This window comes from Erithacus rubecula, assembly GCF_903797595.1.
Source record: "Erithacus rubecula genome assembly, chromosome: 4".
Taxonomy (NCBI): Eukaryota; Metazoa; Chordata; class Aves; order Passeriformes; family Muscicapidae; genus Erithacus; species Erithacus rubecula.
In genome coordinates this window covers 44,023,982-44,049,357 of record NC_136686.1, presented here as the reverse complement: position 1 = coordinate 44,049,357, position 25,376 = coordinate 44,023,982, and the positions used below count along the sequence as shown (strand labels likewise).

The following is a 25,376-nucleotide window of genomic DNA, read 5'->3' as shown; positions in this document are numbered from 1 at the left end:
AGTTATTATGTTCCAGAACCTTCCCGCTATATGCTCACCTCGCTGCGAGGGCCGATCAAAACGTGCATTTCCAGCAGCGAGTGCGGAGAAACGCACTCCGAGTCACGCCGGACTACGGGATGGGGAGGGCTCAGTCTGCCTTGCATCCTGATTTAAACGCAGTTGTCCGTTTCCGTGCCTAAGCATCAGTTGCCGCTGTTTGTGGGTTTGGTCGGGGCTATTGCTTGGTTGGGTTTTTTCACAATTCCATCCGGCCGCGCTCGGGCGGCGCGGCGGCGTTTGAGCCTCGGCGCGGCCCGTAGCGGGAAGGGCCGCGCACGGCCTCGACATGGCGGCGGCCGGCGCGGGGGGCGGGAAGGTTCCGGGCCGCCTGCTGAGGTGAGAGCGGGCCGGGCGGACTCGGCTGTGGGACGCGGGGCCGCCAGCGCGGGTCGGCGTGGCGGGGAGCTGCTCGGGGACCCCGCGCCGTCACCGAGCTTCCCGGGCCCGCCCCGCAGTGGGGCTGCACCGGGAACGCGCCCTTCCCCCGAGCCGGCGATCCGCGCTGGGGCGCGGTGTTACATCTGGAAAGAAACGCAGCCCTTCCCCGCGGGTTAAACCTGCTGGGTTAATGCATCGCCTAAACAGGACTTTTTGTTTTAAAAAAACTCTTGCAGAATGGCTGTAAAAAGAAGAAAAGTGCTAAACTGGAATAATAAGTGTAGGAAAGTGGATTCACTATTTTAGATAGGTCTCACCTGGGCTTAACTACTGAAACAGCTTCGGGGTTTGGTTGTTTTTTCAACTTTGCTACAAGTTAGGGTAAGAACTACATAGTGAGCCGTGCTTGTTTATATATAGGAAAGTTATTAGATAGTTTATTCTCTAAATGTTAATGAGGCTCCACGTTTTCCTTGAAATTATACTTGTAAAAGTTGACAAATACTTAAAAGTGGGTGTCCACATTCTGTTTTGAATCTAAATGTGATTTGCTGAGATATGTAGGTCGTGTTCAACCCGAAACCTTAAGGTCACTAGTTTAAAACAAACACAACAGCATTACCTCCCCCAAGCCCCAGGACTTTGAACAGTCCTTGTATAAACAAAGTATTGACAGAAATTGCTAGCAAATAGTTGTATTTTAGAGAACAAATCAGTCATTGAAATTTCTCTTTGAAATTGAATTTCTGTGGTTTTATTTGGTGATGGCTGTGTGATGGGATCTATTAATCATGAAAATGCACCTTTTCCTCTTCACAAAAAGTCGACCATGTATTTTGGTTAAAAAATGCTAATGTTTAATAGTGTTACTTAGGAGTACACATTATTGCTAATTGTCTCGAAGGTGGGGTCAGGAAGAAGAGATTGCATTCACAGTCTGAGCTGTCATTTTGCAAATCCTTTGTGCCCGGGTATATTTTGTGTCTTTGCAGTAGGAACAGATCTGTTGCCCCATTTGTTCCCCCACCCCAGCACCCAAAGCAGCTGGCGGGGCAGGAGCAGAGGAGTTTCATTTTCCTCGTTTTGCTGGCAGCAAAACTCCATTTCCACAAGCTGACGCAGTGAGAGATGTGTGCTGTCAGAGTGGGTTGTTGCTTGCCTGGAAGGGAGTTTGCTACTGTTAGCGATCCCACAGAAAACAATTTAGTGATCAAAGCAAAATTTTAAGCCAGGTGTGAGGCAGGAGCTTTACCACTTGCTCGTGTGAAAAGGGCTCATTCCTGCTGGTTTCTGAGGCTGTTGTACAACTGAACGTTTATAGGGTTAGCCCCTTGATTTGGAGGGGTTCCAGAAAGGCTCAGGAGCCCAGCTAAACGGGATGGCACGGCATGTTCTTCAGAGCAGCAATCACATCTCAGTGCTGTGGGTTTAAAGGAGATGAGAAATCATTTCCCTGTATTCATGGTTTGAACTAGAGAGAGGAGAGGCAGGGAGAGAGCATGTGTAGCAGCTGAAATAAATGGTTCGAGCTGTCCATAAAATGAACGTTTATTGTAGCACAGGAAACAGTGAGATCCGGTCAGTGCTATGAAATCATGACCTGGAATATGAAAGCAAATTCGTGTTTGTGTTATCTGTGTAACGGAGAAACGAAAGGGTGAGAGGAATCGAAAGTACATTGTGAAAGGAGGGGAGAGATATAGTGAGGTATAAAGCATGCTGGCAACTCTGAATTAAGTCAGTATCAGTGAAGCTCTCGTAATAACAAATACTATGAAAATGCACGATTGAATTCCAAAGAACTTTTCACTTACGATAACTTAATGTAATAGCAATTTAAATATAAGGTATGTATTCTGATTCAAGTAAGCAGGTTTTTATTGCATAGTTCTTCCAAGTAATATCTGCACTGTTGTTGGGTATATAACATTATTTGAAAATACTTGTTACCAAATAAGTAGTTTAAATAATAGGATTTCTTAAGCCTAGTTTTTCTCTGCAGCAATTACTTAAGCTGGTTTTACACTGTCAGTCTTCAAATCTGCCAAAACATGGGCAAATCAGTCAATTCACTTTATCATTTGTTGTTCATTGGTTTAAAAAATGAGAATTTAAAAATCAAGAGAGACTAAAGGCTAAATTTTGCATTTAGGGTGTCTTTTAACACTTCCCTCACCATTATAAATAAAAGCAGTAAGCTATAACCAAGCACTGAGTGTTCTTGGCACGCTGGTATGTCTATCATACCAGTAATGATAGTCATAAGTAATTTTCAAAGTCTCTGTAAGATGGGCAATTAGTTTAATTACTTAAAAAATTATGGAGGTTACAGATAAGTCTTTTGGAGACTCTGCCCATAACTTTACAAAATGCCCCTTAAAAATACTACTGTCTATTCCTAGCTATATTAAAATCACATCAGTTAAATGGATCTGAGTAGGAAGTGCTTGTGTTCTAAATGTAATATTTATCCTGATCAGCTTGTTTGTTTTCTTGTTTTTTGAGGAAGGGGAAACTGGCTTGAAGGAATGCAAATAAGGCTTTGATTTTGCATTAGGAGAAATCTCTGAAAATCATGTCAAATCAGTTATTAAATCTGTGTGTCCACTCTCCTTTTCTGAGATGGAGATAATAATATCTTTTTTACTGTAGGTTAAGTTCATTAATTGAGTTGAAAATTGTTTTTGTAAATCATATACTTATTTGACTGCTAAAAGGAAGTTTTGCAAAGCATACTGAAAAAATTTAAGATAAAGTGAGAACTTACTAATACAATGCTGAAATAAAATAGTGTTTTAAAATAATTATAAAATCTTCTAGAAACAAGTAGCTGTCATAGAAGGATTTTGGAAATGCATAGATATCTTATATAGATAACTAATCGATGAATTTTGTTGAAAACTACCCAGGCCAGGATTGTTTTCCTCTCATTCAAGTTGTGAAATAAAGTTTATGCAGAACCCATTTTATATTGGCTTTTACACTTTAATGGTATTTTTAATTTGTTTTTTGAAACTAGTTATTAAACTTTTTTGTGAGATGGGATGGGTCATGTTTGTGTTCTGTATGTTTAAAAGGAATTATTTGCCCCTAAAACATTTCTTAATTCTTTTCCAGGACTTCAAGGATTCTTGACCACTGTTGCTGAAATGATATTACAGAGGGCAGCAGTTGCATTGTGTTCATTGGATGAAACCTGTGTATTTACTGTCAGTCAAGTGGGTGAAACCCCTCCCTGCAGTTTACATGTGCAGGTCACTGCGTTACTGTGTTAGTCACTGTCTCTATGCAGCAATGACAAGGCTTGAAGAGGCAAACAGAGAAGTGAACATGCACTCATCAGTCAGATACCTTGGCTATCTTGCCCGAATCAACCTACTGGTTGCCATTTGCATGGGCCTTTATGTCAGGTGGGAAAAAACTGCAGATGCACTGATTTTAGTAATATTTATTCTGGGACTCTTTGTTCTTGGAATTGCTAGCATACTGTACTACTATTTTTCAATGGAAAAAGCAAGTTTGAGTCTCTCCAATCTTTGGTTTGGTTTTTTGCTTGGCCTTCTCTGTTTTCTCAATAATTCTGCCTTCAAAACAGATGTGAAAGAAGAAGCTACAAAATATTTGCTTCTCTCTGCCATCGTTTTAAGGATATTATGTGCTTTAGTTGAGAGGATTTGTGGTTGTGTCCATCATCGACCAACTCTGCTGACAACGGTTGAATTTTTGGAGCTAGTTGGATTTGCAATTGCCAGCACAACTATGCTGGTAGAAAAATCTGTAAGCATTATTCTGTTGGTCTTGGCTTTGGCCGTGTTGATTATTGACTTACGTATGAAGTCTTTTTTGGCAATTCCAAATTTGGCAATTTTTGGAGCCATTGCATCCCTGCTCTTTTTTCCATCACTGGAAATCCCCACAAACCCTTTTGCCTTGGCATGTTTCTTCAGCTGCCTCATTTCAGATCCCCTTCTGGACGTTTACTTCAGCGGGCTTTCCGTTACCGAGCGATGGAAGCCTTACCTGTACCGTGGTAAAATTTGCAGGCGGCTTTCTGTCATCTCAGTTGGAGTCATTGAACTCATCTTTTTCATTCTTGCAGCCTTTAAACTACGTGATTTGGGTCTCTGGTATTTTGTGATACCTGGTTTTTCTGTTTTTGGGATTTTCTGGATGATCTGTCACGTGATTTTTTTTATAACACTGTGGGGATTTCACACAAAACTGAATGACTGCCACAGGGTGTACTATACTCACCGTGCAGAAAACAGCAGCCTGGACAGAGTCATGGCATCTAAAGGAATGCGTCACTTCTGTTTGATCTCAGAACAGCTGGTATTTTTCAGCCTTGTTGCAACTGCTGTTTTGGGAGCTGTCTCTTGGCAGGTAAATAATAATCTCTTTATATTGATCTCTTCTTGACAATAAACCTGATAATTTCTGGCTCCATAAAAATCCTAAAATTTGATGGTGTGCTGTGGGTTAGCAGTTCAGAGTTGGAAAGCGTGGTTTTGCCATCGTGTACTTTGAACTTAGCACTTTGAGCTGCCTTGACTGTGATCTGTTAAAGCAAGTGCAACTGCCAGCTTCCTTATGTTGGCAGCATGAAAAACATAATGCTTCCAAGGCAGAAGAGGTGAGCAAAATATTTTGCATTCACCTACTTGGGAAATTGTTTTGCTTTTGAATTCATTGTGCCATAAAATTTGTTTTCAAAATAAATCACTGTGTTAAACCCTCACTCTTTAGTGAACATTTAGTGATGCTTTCTAAATCTAGGGCTTTTGTTGTGTACCATTTTAATTAGATTTAAATGTATTAAATAATGTGTTTTTCAATAATTTTGCTTTGCTTTTCATCAATTACATGGAATCAGAGATCAGCTGATAAAGTTCATGTAATACCAACAATTTATGAGTTTAAGTGTCTCAGTTCAAATCTGTTTATGTGATGTGATATCTGAAAGATCAATCATTAAAATCACACAGTATACTTTGACTTTTCTTTCCACTTATGAGTTAAGGATGTTATCTTTTCTTTAGCAGAAAGCATACATTTCTTTCAAAATGTTTGTTTGGTGCCCAAGTTAAGATACATGGTGTGTTGTCATAGTTGCAGGAGGGCATTCAGAGTCTGTTTTCTTTTTCAAGTTGATATAAACAACAATAGCTATTAATTTTGTGTCCATTCACCTCCTATATGAATTCCAAACATATATTAATATATATAAAATATCATTTACAGTCGATCAGATTTACAGATATGTCTTTGTGTTCCCAGAACAATTTCTTGCCCACTCCTGTAGAATTTGTAATCCTGCAGATTTTCTTAGATTAAATAACCTTGTGAATGAATGGTATTAGATAAGATAGTGGAAGATGAAATTAACAGTTACTTTGTAAGATCCTTTGTTGGGGTTTGGTTGGTATTGTTTTTTTGTATGAAGAGCCTGCAAGGAACACTGGGTAGTTTTGCTTTTTTTTTGGAAGATTGTCAGCACTCATAGCTATGGTGTTTGGACTTGCAGAAAGGACAGAAGGAAACAGAACCAAAAAAGTAGAGATAATAAACAATCCTGATAATAAACAATAAGCAATCAGTTCAGTGCAAAAGTTGAGGGGAGTCAAGTTGGCAAGAAGCAGGTTGGAGCCAGGTAGGTAGGAATAGTTCTTCATATGGTTCTGAGCTGTATATCGTGGCGTGGCATGTGTTCCCCATGGTTGCAGAGGCTCAGGGGGAAGCAGGACTAAATTCACTGGGGTATGTGTACTATCTGGAAACCACATCTGGCTCAGGAAGTTCTTCACTACTGGTTGAAGTGCTTGGGAAACATTTGGTCTATCCTTATAGGCATTCTAGGCATCCATTTGACCTCTTTGGAGATTAGATATTCTTCTGGATGGTACATATTAATACAGCCATTGATACATTATTTTATTAAGGAAATTTTTTGCATTTTACTTCTACATTTTTACTGTATTTTTCCTTAGAGTTTCTTAGGAATCCCAAGTATTCCTTGGTCACCAGTTCCTGAAAATGTGTTTGCTCTTCTAAAGACCATTTAAAAACATTTTTTGCATGTGTAAGAGGAACAGTTTTTAGTCTTTGCAACATTAGTTTGGGATTTCTCTAGTTGTTTCAGTATGTGTGAATTATATGTGATATCTGTTAAATGTTACCTGGAAGATGAAGCAATTTTTTTTTAATACGTTTCCTCACTACTGAAAACGTGTTTAATGATAGTGCATTTGGTAAGAGAGGTGGATGAAATCACTTTGTCTGCCATTTGACCTCATATGAATAGAATTGCTAGAAATCTGGAAAGGTGCTTCCTAACAGTCAGCTATAAATAAATAGCAATAGCTTATAAAAACATCTCACTTATAGCCAGAAATGGTGTAGTGGAAAGTGGGGGGTTCCCTTTCTTGGAAAATGTTTTGCAAGCACATTATATATGCCCTGTTAACATTCCTAATAACTCTGACATCTGTGCTTCAAATGAATCTCACGTGTATGAAAAGTCAAGACCTAAAGTGCCAGTTGTCTGTTAATTGGTGTCTAGAAGCATCCTATTTTATTAAAAATTTCGGGAAAATAGAAAACCTTCTTTTGTGGAAAGGTTTTTAAAGTAAGGTGAATTAATTTGCTGTAACAGAGACTGTGGTATTTCTTACTGATGTAGAACTGTTGAGGCTAAAAGTCCTGTTAGCCAAGGATCTTTCTTTAAGGGGAACACAGCCTTTGTAATAAGACAAGGATTTAAAGTTTCTGTTCATGGTACTTGGGTATGGGATTGGGGAAAACTGTAGAAGTAATGTGTTAAAGTTGGGTGCATTATAAAATGGAATAACAGCATTTCTTTCAGTGGGGCATGCTTAAGCTGGGACATGGTCTGCTCTGAGAATAATCCTTGTGATAGCTGCAGAGGAAAGACATCTTGTTGGTAAAAATATATGGACATTTTATTTGCAAAATCTACAGGATATGGTCAGCACTCGCCTTTACATTTGTGTGAGTAATTTCAGTCAGATCAATAGAGCACTCCAGCTCCAACTTATTTCAGCAATTAATCATATGCCTGTTCATAATTAGACCCTTGGATTGGACAAGATCCAGAAGAAGTAATGCAAATTACTCAGATATTACTTCTTCAAGAATCCAATAAAATGATGAAAAATTTGCAGATGAAGAGCTTGTAATTTTCAGACAAAGATCTTGGAAAGGTTTGGGGCACTCTTTTTCTCAAGAACTTATAATCAAATTTTGTTAAGTGCTCTATCTAAAGGTAACTACAGGTTTTTTGAATTACTGGCCAAAGAGAATTATTATCCCTGGAAGTCTTATATTTAATATTACCAAGGGAAAAATTAACTATGTTAGAGCAGGTAAAGTATAAATGAAGTATTTTTAGTACATTATTCTTGGTTTTAGTGAATTTTATGGGTTAGTAAAATAGTATTTTTCATTAAATGCTTGAATACTCATACTTAAATGGACAGTACCATTTAACTCAAATTATTTATAGGAGACATAATAAGTTTACTGTGCTTTCCTGTTTGGGGAAGAGCTAATGATTTTGTAGTTCTTATTCTGGTGTGGTTGCCTGTATATATAGTAACAGCTGTATTTGTTTAGACGTATTTTTGTTAACATCACAGGTTAAATAATTTGAATGTCAATCATATCCAGTCCTTCTTTTTCTCCTTACCCCTGCTTTTCTTCCTGGTTTGTATTTTTAATCCAATGCTCCTCAGGCTTTGCTTATTTGGGGCTATTTTTTGTTGTTTGTTTGTTTGTTTATTTGCCCAGAGGCCCTTCTGCATCCTCTGGCTTTTTTCCTTATTTTCTCAAATATCTGTGCTGCTCCTGGTTTTTTCATCTGTCTGCCTGGTCATGTTTAGTTCCTCCCTTTCTTTTTGTCACAGTTTTTCCCCTTCTTGCTGATTTGCTTTCAATACCTGTGCTTTGCTGTTATTTTAAAGACTTTTCTGTTGAGTTTCTTCTCTAATAGCTTTATTCCCTCTTTTCCTACTGTTCCATCAGCTCTTAAGCTGCATCCTAAGTGTCCATTGCTCACTGCTCACCATTTCTTCTCAAGCTCACACTCTATTGTATACTTTTGCTGCCTGTTTTCTTCTCTGTGGTGTGTGGTCAGCCCTCCTTGGCTCTCTACCTCTTCAGTCCTGTCCCAAGGGCTACCTCAGGTTGCTCTGAAATCCACAGTGGCAGCTCACCTTGCTGCTGTCACCACCACTTCCAGATCTCCTCAGTCCTGAGGAGGATCTCTGGTGACAAGGGAAAGTATTCATCTGAAATATGCATCTGAGTGTCCTCATCTGAAATAAGCTATTCATCAAATGCTTGTAGATTACTTAGCATGTTACCCTTTTTCTCCTGAGCCTTCTCTGTCGTAGAAGGTATTCTTGGTTTATAGTTCTTTTCTTTGGGGGGGTTTTGTGTATCTCTGTGTGTCTGTGTATAAAAACAGGTAAATATTCAGCTTGGATAATGGAAAGCAGGGCAGTATTTTTTGCTTGAAAGTGCACAAAGGCATCTTTGTAAGCTTTCTCAGTTATTGGTCTGTTAGATATAATCCCAGGCACCCTGCTGTGTGAACTGTGAATTGGACCAAACAATTTCCAGAGGCTCCTCCCGACCCCAACAGTTTGAGGATCCTGTGATCATCTTAGCTGACGTGTTTAGTGTTTCATTTCTGTTCTAAACAGAAGTTTTCTTCTATAGGTCTTTGTAATTGGCTTGCAATTACATTTTATGCATTTTTGGGTTTTTTTTTCTTAAGTCACACATCCATAGTTATAGTTCCAGAGTTACTGTGATTCAAAAAGTGGCTATTCCTTTGGATGGAAGGTGCCCTGTCCCTGAGTATAAAATGACATATTAGTTGTAAAATACCTCTAAATTTTTCTCATGTTCTGACTGTTCCACTTAACAATAAACAGTGTTCAAAAACAAAGAGAAAATGGGAAGGTGCAACTAGTAAAATCTCACCAATCTTTTATTGTCTGTCATTTTAGTCATCAGAGGCAAGAAATAGATTTTTTTCTTTTACATTTTCTGTGTTATTTTAAATGAGACTTCATTGTTAATTCCTTTAGAACTAGATAAACAAAGGAAAAAAACACCCAAACCTAAAGATTAGGAGAGAAAATTATTTCTCATAGTTTTTTGCCTAGATGGTCCCTGTCTTCTGTTTGCTTTCTGAGCAGTCAGTCTGGAATCAATGGGCACTTGGAGTTCAGGGATGTACTGCAGACTCACATTGCTAGTGCAATCAAAAATTATGAAAATGGGTGGAACAGATGAAAGAACAAAATCCTTTTCTGGCTCTGCCTGTGCATCCATGGCCATCTGCTCCATTAAGGGCCAATCATCAAATCTCTGGGATTTAATAAAGCACTGACAGTTTCCACTGGAATTTTAGGTGTTTATCTTCAGGGAGGATCCTGACTTTAGTTTTACTACAATTGCTAAATCAGATATTTTTTGCTATTTAAAGTTCTTATTTTTTAAGTGCTGCCAGTCATTTTTTTGCCATGCTGGATTAAGATTTTTTATTGTCCTACTATAGATTTGTTCTAATCATCATTAGTCATTTTTACATTTGTGACGTATTTCTTCTGAATTGAAACTGTTGAAAAAGTGCTGACAGAAGCATCAGCATGTTTACATTGGATAGATGCCTACAAATGTAAAATATACAACATTTTCCTAGTCCATAGCAGAAGATGGCCTCTAAAAACAACACAATTGAAACCTCAGATGGAGCTGATTCATAACACTATAGATCTTATTTCCCATTCCTATTATAATATTTGGTACAGGCTCAAAGCAGGATACAGAGCAAGATGGATCACTGAGATAATCCTGAGTGTTTCTGTGTGAGATATTTATTTCACAAGTACTTGGGAATTTTCTTTGCCAGTATCTTCATATTAGTAGGAGCATTTTCAATAATTAATTGTGAATATTTTTTAAGAGTTAAACTCGGAGTGAGTCTTTGTGACAATTTCTCTTTGTGGCAGAATGCTGTGGGTTTAATAAGTTGCATGTGTTTAGGGGATTGGGGAAGTGCAGGAAGTATTTAGAACAAGGTGGCATGTTGTAAGAAAACTGCAATAAAATTCATAAAAAGTAGTATTATAATAGTATTATTTAGGATATTACGATCACTCTAGTTTTTACAGGCAAATGTTCTTTTTTTATTTTGTAATATGTTTACTGCAATCAAAACACTAATGCAATATAGAAGCAGTTTGCTCTAGCCAAGTCCAAGAAAAGATATTTATATGTGGTAGAAAAGCTGAACTTGTCACAAAAATACTTCCCCTTTTTTTTTTTTTTTTTTGTTTGTTTTTTTTTTTTGTTTTGTTTTTGTTTTGTTTTGTCACTTAAAACACATTGCCTTTCTGCAATCTACAGTTGGAAATTAAGTCTCCAAGTCTTGAAATTAATTTTAGCTATAAGACTCTGCTCTTTCATCAAAGTCTTACACTTCATAAGGTTGCTACAGAAGAAAAACTAACCAGAGCTTTCTAAGCTTTTGTTGCTGTCACTCTGGGTCTTTTTCAGTGTATTGGGGAAACAGAGCAGCAAAAAAGAGGCCTGCTGCTGATATATTTGAAACAGAAATTATGTTTCCTTAGTTAAAGGATTTATTTTTTCCATATTTACAACAAAACGAATTGCAGTGGTACCATAATAGTTACAGTGTTTTAAGCTTTCCTGTCTTCTGGTGATTTCAGGTAATTAATGCTGTCAGTTAATAATGCCGTCAGTTAGTTATTATTTCATAGGAGTTTCTGGTGTTTTTTTGTGATTAGAAGTATTGCTGTCACCATTTCAAGGACACATAGGTGAGATCCTTCCATAGCACAGTTTTTAAAAGCAAGACAGGTAGCAAACTATTCTTTCTCAGCCCATTAGACAGGTAAAGATATTCTTTCAGGCTCAGTAATTGTGTTTAAAAACTGAATGTAGTTGAGCTAGTACCATGTGCCAACAAGATCTGTGTTGGTTTGCATGTCATTTTTTTTTTTCAGTATAATATAACTTCTAAATTATTAATAGTGTTAAGTTGAATTACCAGTGCATATCAAGTCACTGAGTCTTACACAGTAAGGCAATATCCAGATTTAAAAAAAAATTGATACTGCAGATTTGTACAAAGAGGGCAAATAAAACAGAGAAGAGGTCAGAGACCACAGGATACTTCTCAAGACAGAAATCTCTAGCTATAAATTTACTTCCTTTGCTGCATAGCAAACATCAATATTTAACAAATGTACCATGGATATTAAAGTTTTTGTTTAATTGTGTATTATAATACTGTTTCTATCTTTCCTAAAGGATTTAATACCTCATTAAACCTTTTCACATCATGCTGAAATAATTAAAATTAATCTTTATTTGTTCTGCCTCTCAGAGACATCTGGAATTTCAGAAGTCCATTTTTATTTTATTTTAATCTACTGGTTGACATGTAACTGTTGAAACTTCTTGTTTGTTTGTTTTTACAGAAATCAGCTATGTATTAGTAAGTGTAATATTTTTCAAAACTGCTTTTTGCCTATGAGGCAGAAAAGCTCAATATAGGGTATTAGCTCTGTGAATGCTGTGAAGTCCTGTAGGGGATGTTCCTTACTCATCTGATATTTATGTAACTGACAAAGAGCTGTCTTTTTAATTGAAATAATGTTCACAAATTAACTAAGAATTCATCTCTTGTGTGATACATAGTATTCCACAAGTTGAATGTATATTTTTAATGACCATAGAATGGTTTAGGTTGGAAAAGACCTCTGTGATCATCACATCCAGCCATTAGCCCAGCACTGCTAAGTCCAGCACTAAACCACCTCCCAAAGTGTCAGACGGACATGTCTTACATACCTCCAGGGATGGATGCAATAGAGTTCTGGCATCTGATGCTAGATCTGATGCTAGAATATCTGTTCTGTACCTTACTGATGAAGGCCTGACTCTGCAGATGCTTGCAAATCTTATTTTATGCACACAGTTAGTTTTGATTTTCTTGCCTCGGTTGGTCAAACTAAGCTATGATGAGACTTATTACATCTAAATTCTGTGCTGTCAGTATTTTCAAATGCATTCCTTTCAGAAGAGTGATCCTTGCTTACCAGCCACCTTCTCCCCAAGCTTTTCATTTGTATTTACAGTAACTCACCATGTAATATGTGGAAAAAGAAATATGCATGGCCAGTAATACTTTGCATGAATCAGGATTCAATTATGTGGGATCAAACAAAGGGACTTTTATACAGTGCCTAATCTCTTGATTTTTTTTTTTTAGCCAACCAATGGGATCTTCATGAGTGCATTTCTCATTGTTCTACCTTTGGAGTCTATGGCTCATGGGCTTTTCCACGAACTGGGGAACTGCTTAGGAGGAACATGTGTTGGGTATGCTGTTGTGATTCCCACCAACTTTTGCAGGTATGTTATGTGCATTTCAGCTTCATAGTGTGTAAATGTACTGTTTGCTCAAGGAGGCAGTGCAATGCTGTTGCTTGCATTTTTCAGCAATTAAATACAAATTCAAACAATAGGCAGATTTTCTGTTTCTCTTTTTTCTCACCCTGGAATGAATAACTCCACCTTTCTATCTAGGTAACTTGCTTTTAGAAAGCTGATGAATGCAGTCCAGCTGTGCATAGGTAGATTACACAGTCCACATCTCATGCAAAAGAGGGCTGGGGCATTTGACTGACACCAGGAGGAGATTTAAAAAACCAAACAGATCAGTTCAAAATATTTTTAATTCAATTGAGTGAGGTAATATCTACATTTAAAGTTCATTAAAATTAGATTTGCAAGTGGACTATATGTCATGTATTGGTTGAGAATTTGAAGCTGGTTTTTGTTCCAACATAAATGTTACCATATGTGAAATGTGTGATTGTACTATTATTATTTGCCCATTTTTGTGTTTTCCTTATAAGCCTTAAACTTGCAAATGCTGCTTTTGCCATAAAATTGTGTGCACCATGTTTTTTTTTAATAAATAATAAACAAGAACTATATAAATTATCTCTTCAAGTTACAAGAGAAATACAGTAATAAGTTGAAATGAGAAGCTTCAAAATAGAACTGCTCAATTTATGAAAACTTCACAGCTTCAGTATGTGTAATGGATTTAGGGGATAAGAAAGAACTTGACATCAAAGAAACCAAAGACAATCTTAGATAACTGTATCTTAAATATTGTAAAAAACAGATTTTCTGAGCTTCTGAACTACAGTCTTTCAGCTGTGCACCCTTAAAAAAAATCCCTGTCAATTGTTGTTGCAGATTTGAAAAACAGATTTTCAAAATTTACATTACAATAAAAATAAATTAATTTTGTTTCCATAGTAACAGTTTAATTCTTTCTTTGTATTATATTGTTGTGGCACAGGCAGTTCCCTCTAATTTTGAGCAAATGAGATACACTTGAGCAACTGTTTAGGACCTGACAGAACTATGCTTCCTTATTAACAAAGCTTGACTGTTTCAGTGATGGACCCAGTCTCCACTTGCTTAGACAAACAGTAATGATGAGCTATTCAATGTAGCTATACCAGAATATTAATTTTCATAAAAGCCCTAGACAGGAGAGAAGATGTAAAATTTAATTAGCTAGACCAATAAAGAGACCAATGTAGCTTTACACACTGAGTTGCAAACAAAATGCATAAAGAATACACACATATAAAGGAAAAAAAACATATTGTCATGTTTTGTGTTAGTAGAGTAAAACTTATCTCCATATTTTCGCCCACAGTACCTCTCCATGTAACTGAACATAAATGAGCCCAATTTGTCAGTCATGTTCCTTATCATTACCCTTATTACATCTGAAGCAATGAATGCTTTTCTCTTTCTGAAAATATATGCTGGAGAGCACTCCCCTAACTGGGTGTCTTGCACCAAATTTCCTATTATATGGTTAATGAATAGCCATGTAGACCTAAAAATATGTGTTTTTATTAGATATTTTATATACTATGTATATTTGGATTATTTGTTATATATTTATCTGTATTTTCTATAAAATAAATTAATTTTAGGGACTCTTTTTTATTATATATGCATTTTCATATGTGTAGACATGAATACACATACATGGTTTGGTCCAGGTCTAGTTTGTAACTTTCTTAAAACTTTGTTTTTCTAAGCTGAGAATACTTTATCTGAAACACATTTCTTATGTTGAAAGAACAGCATCTGAACAGCACAAACAAGAAAGAATTGCTGTATTTGTGAGTTCTATATTTCAGGGTATCTGAGCAAAGTGTGTATGTAGATTTCTCTTTGGTTTATTATTGGAAACTAGTTGGTATTATGGTTTGTGCAGATTAGCACTCATTTCCCCTGCACTTCTTTCCAGCTGTCCATGAAAATTTGCCTGTGTGAAGGAAGTGCTCCTCTGTGGGACTTTATGAAATTGTTGGAGCCTTGCTTCTTCCCACTGCAGCTTCCTTCTCCCTCTCTGTCTCTCAGTTGCAGGAATAGCATAGGGCTGAATAACGACTATGCTTCGAATTGAAGTGTGACAGAAGGGAGATAGTGGTCCCTTACTCAAATACAGTAATTTGAGTTGTTTATAAATGGTAAATTTAAAGTAAATTTGAATTTAGAACAGTGCTACCTCATAGCCAGGAAAATACACACTGGGGAAAAAAATCACCAGTTACTAAAAGTCCACTAAGCATGAAATATCAACCATAATAATTAACTTCTTTCCTTCTCTTTAGTCCTGATGGTCAACTCACTCTTCTTCCACCTGAGCATGTCCAAGAGTTAAATCTAAGGTCTACTGGCATGCTTAATGCCATCCAAAGATTTTTTGCCTATCACATGATTGAGATATACGGTTGTGACTACTCTACAAGCGGACTGACCTTTGACACCCTTCACTCCAAGATCAAGTCTTTTCTTGAGCTTCGGACTGTGGATGGGCCCAGACATGATACCTACATTCTGTATTACAGTGGTCACTCACATGGCACTGGTGAATGGGCACTGGCAGGTAAGTGGTTTGGGGATTTTTTTGTTGTTGTTGTTTTAGTTATTGGTAAACTTTCCAAATCAACTCATTAATTCTGTAGAAAATCATACTGTATTGCAAAACTTTGAAGTTTTGAATGTACTTACTATAGGATTGTTCAAAATGGCAAAGAACCATCAGTCTTTGGAAAACAGGTTTGTAGAAGTTCCTGACAGGGAGGGAAGAAAGGAAAAGGTGGTATTACAGAGCATGACTGTTATGAGATTCAGAGACTACAAGAAATTGAGAAAACAAGCCAGGTTGCAGGCTGACTACGTCTGCTAATGGAGAGAATGGAGAAATGCAGAAGCCCCTTTAGTATTCAGGTAAGTTATTGTTAAGAGGTGGCTCTTTCCTTCCCTTGCATTAAATGACAGTCAGGTATATTACTTCATGAACTTTGTAATTTTAGTATTTACTTATTTTGACAAAAATTCTTTTACAGCCAGCTAATCTTACACTTACTCTCAAAATTGTCTAATACTGTTGACCCCAAATTCCTTCAAGTTTAAGTACAGTTTCATATTCCCCTGATTTTCTTCCCATATGATTTTTGTATTCAACAAGTTAACTTTAAAGATTGCTATTTTCCCCACATAGAATTTTAAGTGGAAATTACACACTCCTGCTCTAAAGACAGATTTTTCTCTCTATTTTTGAGGAATATTTGTTCACTGTAATGAGCAAGCATGATCTTTTCTCATTCCTTGGACATAACAGGGAATTACAGTGTTCTGTGACACTGTGTCAGACTGTCACAAAGGACTGCATTTATGTCCTTAAGATGTGCTTTGCATTTTTTTGTAAAAGACAATCAGTAAAAGAAACAGGAGTCAGATACACAATTCACACTAGAAAAACAGGTCTTCAAATGTATAAGAAACCTTGTATCATAAAAACAGGTATGATGTGCTGACATTGCAGACTTTGGAAGTGATTGTGGGCACAGTGTACCCTCAGGACTGTAAAGCTGTATTTAATGCCTTGTCATACATTTGGCATGGACTTCACCATTTCCTCCTTTCTTGGCTGAAGAGCAGTGTGTATTTTTTCTCAAGGGCTTTATCTGTATCAGAAGTTTTAAAGAGCTACAGCTGTACTGTGAGCTTAGTGCAAGTGGTGGACTAGAGTGTTTGTAGGATGGCCAAATGACTTCTCTGGGAAGGGGGTGGTTTGTTTATGAGCAGCTGTCCCCCTGTGCAATTGCTCAGTGTCTCCACATTGTGTGTGGAGCAGACTATCAGCAAACCTTCACCTCCCACCTGTGCTCCAGCCAGCAGCATAGACAAAGTCAGCTTTCTTGCATTTGTCTAAATGTTGCTGCAAAAATTGGACAGCTTCCACCCCAGTCCTGGCTTACTACATCTAGCCACCCTGGAGTGTGACTGGGGAGCTCAGATCTCTCTGTACCATATAGGTAGCTGTAACCTAAATTAATACCTAGCTTTTAGGATAAAGGCCAAGATAACTCTTAAAACTTTCAGTGCTGAAAGATACAGTGTATAAAGCAGTGGAGCATTTCTCAAAAAGCTCCTTTTCAGTTCTCTGTCCAACCACATCTTCAGCTTCTACTTGGATACATGTATAGTCACATAAAGAGCAGGCAGGTGTCACAGGTCTTGCATGCTTTTTTAGTAATTAATTTTAGTTAAATGATGGAGTGTAATGTGATCCTCCTTCCAGATATCACTGCTCCCTCGTGTAACTTGAAAGTATAAACTGAAAAGATAAAGGCTGTAATTGTTCCCCATGTGTTGGACACTGGCATTTTGTGACAGATGGAACCTTGGTCATCAGTTCCAGTAATGTGTACTATCCTCTGTCCTGTAAGGAGGGTGAAAAGAGATGACAACAATGTAACTAAACATTCATCTGATTGAAAAAGTAGTGTCTCCTTGCTGGTTTATGCCATGGTACAGCACAGCAGTAGCAGTGTAGTCTTTGCTTTGTAATGACAAGTTTCAAAATAGGCTTACCGAATTTATTAATTCAGTAGTGATGTTTGTTGTTGGAAGCTGAGATACAACACAGTGGTATATAAAAGAAATTGTTAACTAGTCACACATAATATATGAGCAGTCAAATGACCTGGGGCTTATATTGTCTGAGTGAAGGCAAAGGCATGAGCTGGGCTAATAAAGTTTTATCTCTGTTCCTGAAACTGTTGAAGTACCTGTTGTCCTGCTAAATTTGCCAGAGAGACAGAGGTAGCCAGACACCTGCATGTCTTGGTGCCTAAATCTTGTGCTGGGTGATAAGCCCACATGTTTGATATCCATAGGGTTGGAAGCCAAGTGTATGTTTGCTTGCATCTGTGAAGGATGAGATGGTTTTCTTTAGGTGATTCTATCCAATGCTGTTTTGAAATCACCTACATAGCTATACTTAAATAAAGTTTATTCATAAGCCTTTAAAATGTGAACAAATAAAGAAATTTTTATAGATAATTCAGAAGGGAAACAACTTGTGTATAAGTCTCTGCTGTAAATAACTCCAGCAGTATGAGAGTCACATATGAAGACAAGTCATTCCTTTAGGTGAGCTTTGTAGAGATTTTTTTTGGTATTAAATTTTCCAGTTTTTCAGTTTCTTGGAGAAAGGTGTAGCTCTGTAATTTTCTTTTGCTTTAACCACAGTAGCATGCACAACCCTTTAATTGTGAGATACTGCTTTGAAGGACTTTTTTGTCACCCCTTACAGGTAGTACTCTAAGTGCTGAAATATGGAGTTAACAACATTTTAAACACTGCTTAATTATATTCCATAGTGAAAAATCCCTCTGGAAGTAAAATTCAGTTATTTTAAATACCTTTCTTCTTCATTTTTTTAAGCTGATATTTTCAGACTAGAGTGTTTTTGTTGTAAACCTGTATCATAGCTTCAACTAGCCAAAACCAAGACATACCATTTCTTTAGTTGAATATCACTGGGGAGACAATGGAGAGTTATTCTTGTTTCCAAGATGTTGCTGTTAGGTACCTGAGTAAGTACTCTGCTTTTCAAAGCTACATAGATCCTCCAGAATTCAGTACACTTCAGCAGAAGGACTTCCCAATATAGGTAACACTTCAGGTTCAATTGCAATCTCCTCTTTCAAAGTGCTTTTGGAGCAGGAGCTGAGACAGAACATGAGAAGTTGGACACAGTTGTGAAGGTCTTCTGACCTGACAGGAAAAAAATACTGTGCAAAAAATTCCAATGACATTTTTGTTTCACTGAGTTGAAAATCAGTACCAGTTTTCTTGAAGCTCTGAAAACAGGTGTCTATAGAGAAAATTTCTTTATTCCTGGTCATGTGAATTTTTGGGCTTGCATGTGGCCATCTCACTGTGCTTTGAAACTGTTATTGTTCCCACCATTTGAAAATGTATTTAATTCTAAATTCATGTGTTAGAGGAGCCTTTTTTTAATATTCATAAAACATGAAAAGTATCATATTCTGGTTCCTAAAATTCTTAAGATTTAATACTAAATAAATTTTATGTCATGTTTTTTCTTGTTTATCTGTATTTTCCAGATTTCTTCATTTGGCTATCATTTCATTCACTCTGTAAAGGAATTTCTTTTTTGTTATTGGTGGTGGTGGGTTTTCTTTCTAATAAAGGGTAAGTTAATGGCTTTGTGTGTCACAGCAAGTCAGTTAATACCTGTGTGGAGATATGCAACATTTACAGACAGAAAAGATGAATTGAAAACATCTGCCCAATTGTTGAAGTAAAGGATTTTTGGAACCAGGCAAAACAGTTAAAGTTCTGCAGAAGTTCCTGTTTCTTCATCCTGATATTAAATCTTTTTGTCCTTGTGGCAGGGGGTGATGCTTTACGACTTGACACGCTGTTGGAGTGGTGGAGAGAAAAGAACGGCACCTTTTGTTCTCGACTGATCATTGTTTTAGACTGTGAGAACTCTCAGCCTTGGGTTAAGGAAGTAAGAAAAGTCAATGATCAGTATGTTGCTGTGCAAGGAGCAGAAATGGCCAAAGTTGTAGACATCGAGGAAGCAGACCCTCCACAGCTTGGTGACTTCACCAGGCAGTGGGTGGAGTACAACTGTAACCCTGACAGCAACATCAGCTGGTCCGAGAAGGGCCGCACGGTGAAAGCCATGTACGGAGTGTCAAAGCGCTGGAGCGACTACACTTTGCATTTGCCAACGGGAAGTGATGTTGCCAAACACTGGATGATGTACTTCCCACGCATCACCTACCCATTAGTACATTTGGCAAACTGGTTTTGTGGTCTCAATCTGTTTTGGGTCTGTAAAGCATGCTTTAGGTGCTTAAAAAGATTGAAAATGAGTTGGTTTCTTCCCACAGTGCTGGATACAGGACAGGGCTTCAAACTCGTGAAATCCTAATCATCAACCAAAGAGAAAATGAAGTGAGAACTCTGTGAACTTTCTCACTGTACCATACTTAAAACTTTTTCTATGACTGTTTTTCTCTGAAAAAGTCTGCTCTACTCACTTTATTCAGCTTTTTGAGCAGCTACAATATATGCAACGGTTAGAAATTGTAATCTTATACAGAAGAGGGTAGAACTACAATATTTTGAATTTTGTAACATGTTCATATATAAGAGACTTATTTAATATGACCATGCATTTTGGAGACAGGTCACATGTTCATATGCCTTATTTAAGGCAGCCTTTGTTTAGAGAGACCAGTTTGATGGACAGGAACTCCTGTGAATGCTATACTACGCTGATCTGTCATTTATGTTCACTACAGAGTTTAAAAGCAGGAAAGGAACCAAACTAGTACTCCAGTCAATTTACATGTCCTTGAAATTATGTGGTGGGGCCACTGAGCCAAAAACCCCAGAATATATAGCTGCTCTATATAAGTAGCTACCAAGAAGTTTTAGTTTTATTTGCTTTTACATCTTGTGCCCTGCCTCAGTTCTCTATTGCCATCAGTGGAAATTTGCCATGGAAAACTAGGAAATCAGACAACCCTCTAATGCTCTGATGCTTCTCAGATGGTGTGTTCTGAAGTGAGTTTTAAAAACATTCAGTATTGCTTTCAACATTAAATATCTTGCTGGTGATCTTTGAGCATACATTCCCAGTAGTTAATTCATACTTGGAATAAAAACTGCACTGAGCATTTTTCCCTCACCTGTTAAGAGATTCGGAATTTTCCAGGCTCTTACAAGTTTGTATTTTGTAAAGCTACTCTGAAGAAAACAAAGCAAAACAAAACCCAAAGAATTTAACAAAGAAAATAATCCATAGATAAAAAACAGGAATACAAGTGTTGCCTTGCTTCCATGTTTATCTGAAGTCATAGGTGTGCCTAAGATCTTCATTCTGTGAAATTCTGAGTACAGAGTTGGACCAGTGAGTTCATTATTTATTTAAACCACAGGCAAGGTTTGTTTGAGTGGATTGTTCTCTTGGGAGAAGAGGGTATCCTCAGTATTGCTTAAGTCTTTTCTCCAACCCACAAGGTCTAGAGCTGGATGGGGACTAGAAATCCTTTCCTTCAGTCATAGAAGTTTCATAGCTTTTTTATGCTGTTTTCTCAAGTACAAAAAATAAGGGGTAAAACAAGTAAGTGGCTAAGACAGTTAAATTTGTGGTGGTTTATTTGCATATGTGTGTGCAATTCAGTAGGCCTACAGTTTGCTTTTTTTCTGTTTCCATCAGTATTTTAATAAAAGTATTAGGGAGTAGCTGATATTTGTCTAAAATACAACTTACTAATTTTTTTAAAATTTAAATACATTCAAATAGTATGTAGCTCTTTAAGTCTGCTGTTATGGCTTTTTCTAATGCCATTTGAGCTTTTTAGCCATATAGAAAATCTGCTAACAGTGATAACCATCAGTAACTCCCAAATTAAATAATAAAAACTACAACAGCCAAAGCAATTTGTACCCACCAACTTCAAAATGGTGATTTCTCAGATGTACAAGTGGCAACCACTACATTTCTTCATTAGTATGTATTACACAATGTTATTTAGCAGCACACCACACTGCTTTCCCTTTCTCCATCTCCTTCCATAACCTGAAAAGGGGATAAAGAAATGAGAGATTAATTATATCCTATGAGGACTCAATGCCTTTGGTCATCTCTGAGTAAATGTGATTACAGCTCTGTCAGTAAGGATAGAGAGTTCTCACACCATCTGACTTCAGATATCCACCTTAAGTTCCTAATGTGGGAGCCAGAGCTAGGAGTGATCTCATTTAAATTCAGATGTCCAAAAGCCAGAAATCTGAATCCATACTAGTGACCTGAAGTGTTCCACTGCTCATTAGCAAGGAGAAGTAAATATTTCCAGAGGAAAACTGATATGGTCTCTATTCTAGGATGAATTTTCCTGTGATTGAGGGCATTACATTGTTTTTTTGTTGTTTTGTTTTGGTTTGGTTTCCTGTGCCAAAGGTCAAGCAGACAAATCCCATATTTCTCTTGAATAACCTTAGAACACCTCTATGCTATACTCTGAAGCCTGAGCTGGGTACCTAAGCTCCTTGTTCAAGCATATAAACTACAAGCACAAATACTTGAAGATGGGTTGAACAAGCATCCATCAGGTTGCAGAAAAGCAGCACTGCCTTCTGCAGAAGTAACTGTCTTCCTTTCCTGGTCATCAGCTATTGAGTATAGATTCATAAAGACTGCCTTTACATTTGGTTTGTAAAAACATCATTATTTTGACTTCTCTTTCAGTAAAAGTTCACCTGATTGCATCATAAACTGTTACAGCTTGGGCCTTAGAAATTTTTAATGAGGTCCCTATAAACATGTGATAGTAACCCTGGTAACATCTGAAGTCAAAAAGTTAGTTCTGTAAAAGCTTTAAATATCAACCGTAACAACTGCCACTAGTTATAATTGACGGATCTGAATGGATAAATTTCTACATGCTACTGTTAGATGTTTATAGTCATCATCTGTATCTTTGTACATGAAGGGGAACAAGAAAAGTGTGGGATTCCTGACCTCTCCTGAATGTGTGAGCAGGAATCTGCTATGCTGTGCAGTGACTTAGCTCTGGGCAGAATAAATGCAACAGTTTGTCCTGCTGTTTTGCCTCTGGATATTAAATGGTTTCCAGCTTACTTACCAAAGTTAATTTTTTTCCTAGGATAGGCTGGTTGATACTCAGCTGTTTGCTGACAGATAAAGAGCTGGAAAACAGAGCAAAAATACTATTTGCAAAGCTAATCATGTGTTTGCAGATTTGTTTCTATTTTCTCAATAATAGACCTCTGGTTTGCTGAAATTTAAACAGTTCTGACATGAGCTAAGGTGTTCCTACTTCTGATATTGTTACAGTTTTAAACAGCAAAGGCACGGTGAAAATGCTAACTTTAAAAGAAATGTTTACAGCTGTTTAAATTATGAGGCCTTTTTGACAAAGAGACTGTCATGTGTTTCAAAACAATCAAACCAGGGCTATGGATGATGAGGACTTCAACTTCATCAGTTCTTCACTTCTGCACTGACTTATATCAAGGCATCCTACAGTGACCCACATTCCCAGGTGGAATTTCTCTCCAGCTCCTGGTGCTTACTCCTCTCCACAGGTCTCTGCCCAGCCTCAGGCATGTGCCTGAGGGAGAAACCCTGGGAGCCCCTGTAATCCAAGTGAGGAGTTATCCTTCTGCTGTTCCTGTATAAAAGACAAGGCCTGAAAGAAATTTAAATCTAATTCCAAAGAATGTTACATATGCTATCAATTACATACATGTTGTTTAGTGGTAATGTGTACAAATTTCTGGGTGGAGAAGAACTTTTTTGCAAGGTTTGTCTCTGTATTGTATATTCAGACATTTTGCTATAAACTTTGTTATAAATCTGTGTCACAGTATAATTTTATGTTGATTTTGTTTCATTTACCTTCTGCATAATATCAGCCTTGCTGAAGCATGAAAATGCACTGAGTCCTACAAATATAAGTCTTTTAAAGGGGTTCAAATTGCATATTCACAGTAGTATTTTTCTCTGAACAAGTATTGGAAGGGGAAAAAAGCCATTATTCTTAATTTTTGCACTACTAGAGTTATGTATTTGCAGTTCCTTATGCTTTGTATGCTTTGTAGTTGTTGTCCAGTCTTCAAGTTTTTCCAGAATAATTTTGTTTATTTTGTAAAAGCATAGTTAATGCTATGTTACCAGTAAGTGCATCTGTTGCCAGCATAGACAATGAAATAGGATTAATTTTCTTGTTTATAAATACCTTTTGTGGGAGAATTTTTACTGAATATACATTTTTAGATATGTAAATAGATTTTTTGAGTGTATTTGTGATACTACTTAAATATATTTTGCTGGTTTTGATGCTCATTTCAATTTCATTTTTTTTGTTCGTCTTGATAGCTTTCTAGATTTCTGTGCTCCCTCTTGAATTACATGGGGGTTTGCTATACAGGTTGCTTCACAGGAGGTTTTTTATAACTAGAAATTGCAGCAGAGTTTATGGGAAATTGAGTATTTTGAAAATACTCTAAGGAATATTTTTAGTTTAGTAATTTAATAGAAATGAGAAATACTAGCTTAAATTATCAATGCCTTTCACGTTGTCTTTTTTATCACTTATTCAACAAGCTAGTAAAAATGCTGTTGATACTTCAATACATAATTTTATAGAGATCTAATTAAAGACTTCCTTTACATGAGTACTTGTAGTTAGTCAAATTTCTTATCTCCAGAAGGATCAAGTTAATGGAGGTAGCCCTAGAGAACAGCACAGCCCACCTTCAGTGCTGCAGATAATTCTAAGGCTCTTTGAATGAAGTCAGGCAACCAAAGATATGTCTCCATCCATGGCACTGGTTTTGGGGGCTTTGGTAACTGCTTTTGGTTTCCTAGGAAATAAAAGTCAGTGCAAATAGCTCTGTCAGTGTTGAAAGAATGTTTCTCCTTCGGTTACACAGATACATTATTATTATTGGAAAACAGGTGTAGCAAAAATTTCAACCCGTTGATTTGGAGCAAGAAAGGCACCAAGGCATTGGTCAGTGTTATCTGCTGCACCAGCACTGCCCTCAGCTGGTCTCTGTTGGCTCTGCAAAGTCAAAATCAAACTTACTGCTGGGTTATGCTGGAGACCAGAAAGCTGGATCAGTAAAGACCCTCAGTATACAGAGCTCACCTTTACAGACTCAGGCCTTGAAGGAGTTCAAATTCCTCAGACAATCATGTGCACACACCTTAGGTGTTTGTGAGGGGTTGGTCACCCTGCAAGTAGCAGTCAAAATCTTAAGGATTTCAAAATTTTCTGAGGAGGAAGATATTCCCTAGAGGTGCCTGCAACATCCAGCTGCTTACTGCTAGTGACACAGAAATTTAAAATTTCACTCCTTGCCAGCACTGAATTATTTTTTCTACATAGTAGTTATACAGTCACTTCAAGGTGTAATGAAACATTCTGGGCTCTTACCTGAGATACTGCTCTGCATGGAGCTAAGGAAGTGCCAGTGCTGATGCTGATGGACAAACACAGCCAGCTCTGCTTATTACAGACAGTTCTGTGGTTAACTGCTAAAACAAATCCCAGCAAACCTGGTTTTACTATCCCAAGTGCAAAACCAGGATTCTCTAAGACAGTCTGTGTCAAGAGTGTAAAACAGGCAACTTGGCTTCTTAAGCAAATCAAGAAGAAGAGATTCAGAGATTGGCAATAGCCAGAAGAGAAGCAGAAACTTTTTACAAAAAAAATGTTTGCTCTATAAATTCTTTATAAGCTCCCTGGATACTGTGGTACTGACTACATTATAAATGCATAAGAGATCCATTAAGAGAGATGAGGAGGGGGAAAAAAACTGACAAATTAGGTTTTTATAGCTGAAAGCCCTGAAGATTTCTTCTGCCTTGCAAAAGAGAGGAAGGATTTTTTATCCTTAGACAAAGCTTACTTCTTTTCTTAGGAAGAAAA

General features: G+C 37.3%; 1 protein-coding gene across 2 annotated transcripts; it reads left to right on the top strand.

Moving 5' to 3' along the window:
- Positions 1-241: 241 nt before the first annotated feature.
- On the top strand, positions 242-23,785 carry TMEM168 (transmembrane protein 168). Of its 2 annotated transcripts, XM_079303368.1 has the most exons (6): positions 296-378; positions 1,295-1,391; positions 3,538-4,803; positions 12,749-12,891; positions 15,192-15,466; positions 19,293-23,785. In XM_079303368.1, the coding sequence occupies exons 3-6, from the start codon at positions 3,610-3,612 to the stop codon at positions 19,838-19,840; spliced, it is 2,160 nt and encodes a 719-aa protein (XP_079159494.1). In that variant the 5' UTR covers positions 296-378; positions 1,295-1,391; positions 3,538-3,609; the 3' UTR covers positions 19,841-23,785. The 2 variants fall into 2 exon arrangements, with proteins under 2 accessions (XP_079159493.1, XP_079159494.1); XM_079303367.1 differs by lacking the exon at positions 1,295-1,391 and having other exon boundaries at positions 242-378.
- The last annotated feature ends 1,591 nt before the right edge of the window (positions 23,786-25,376 follow it).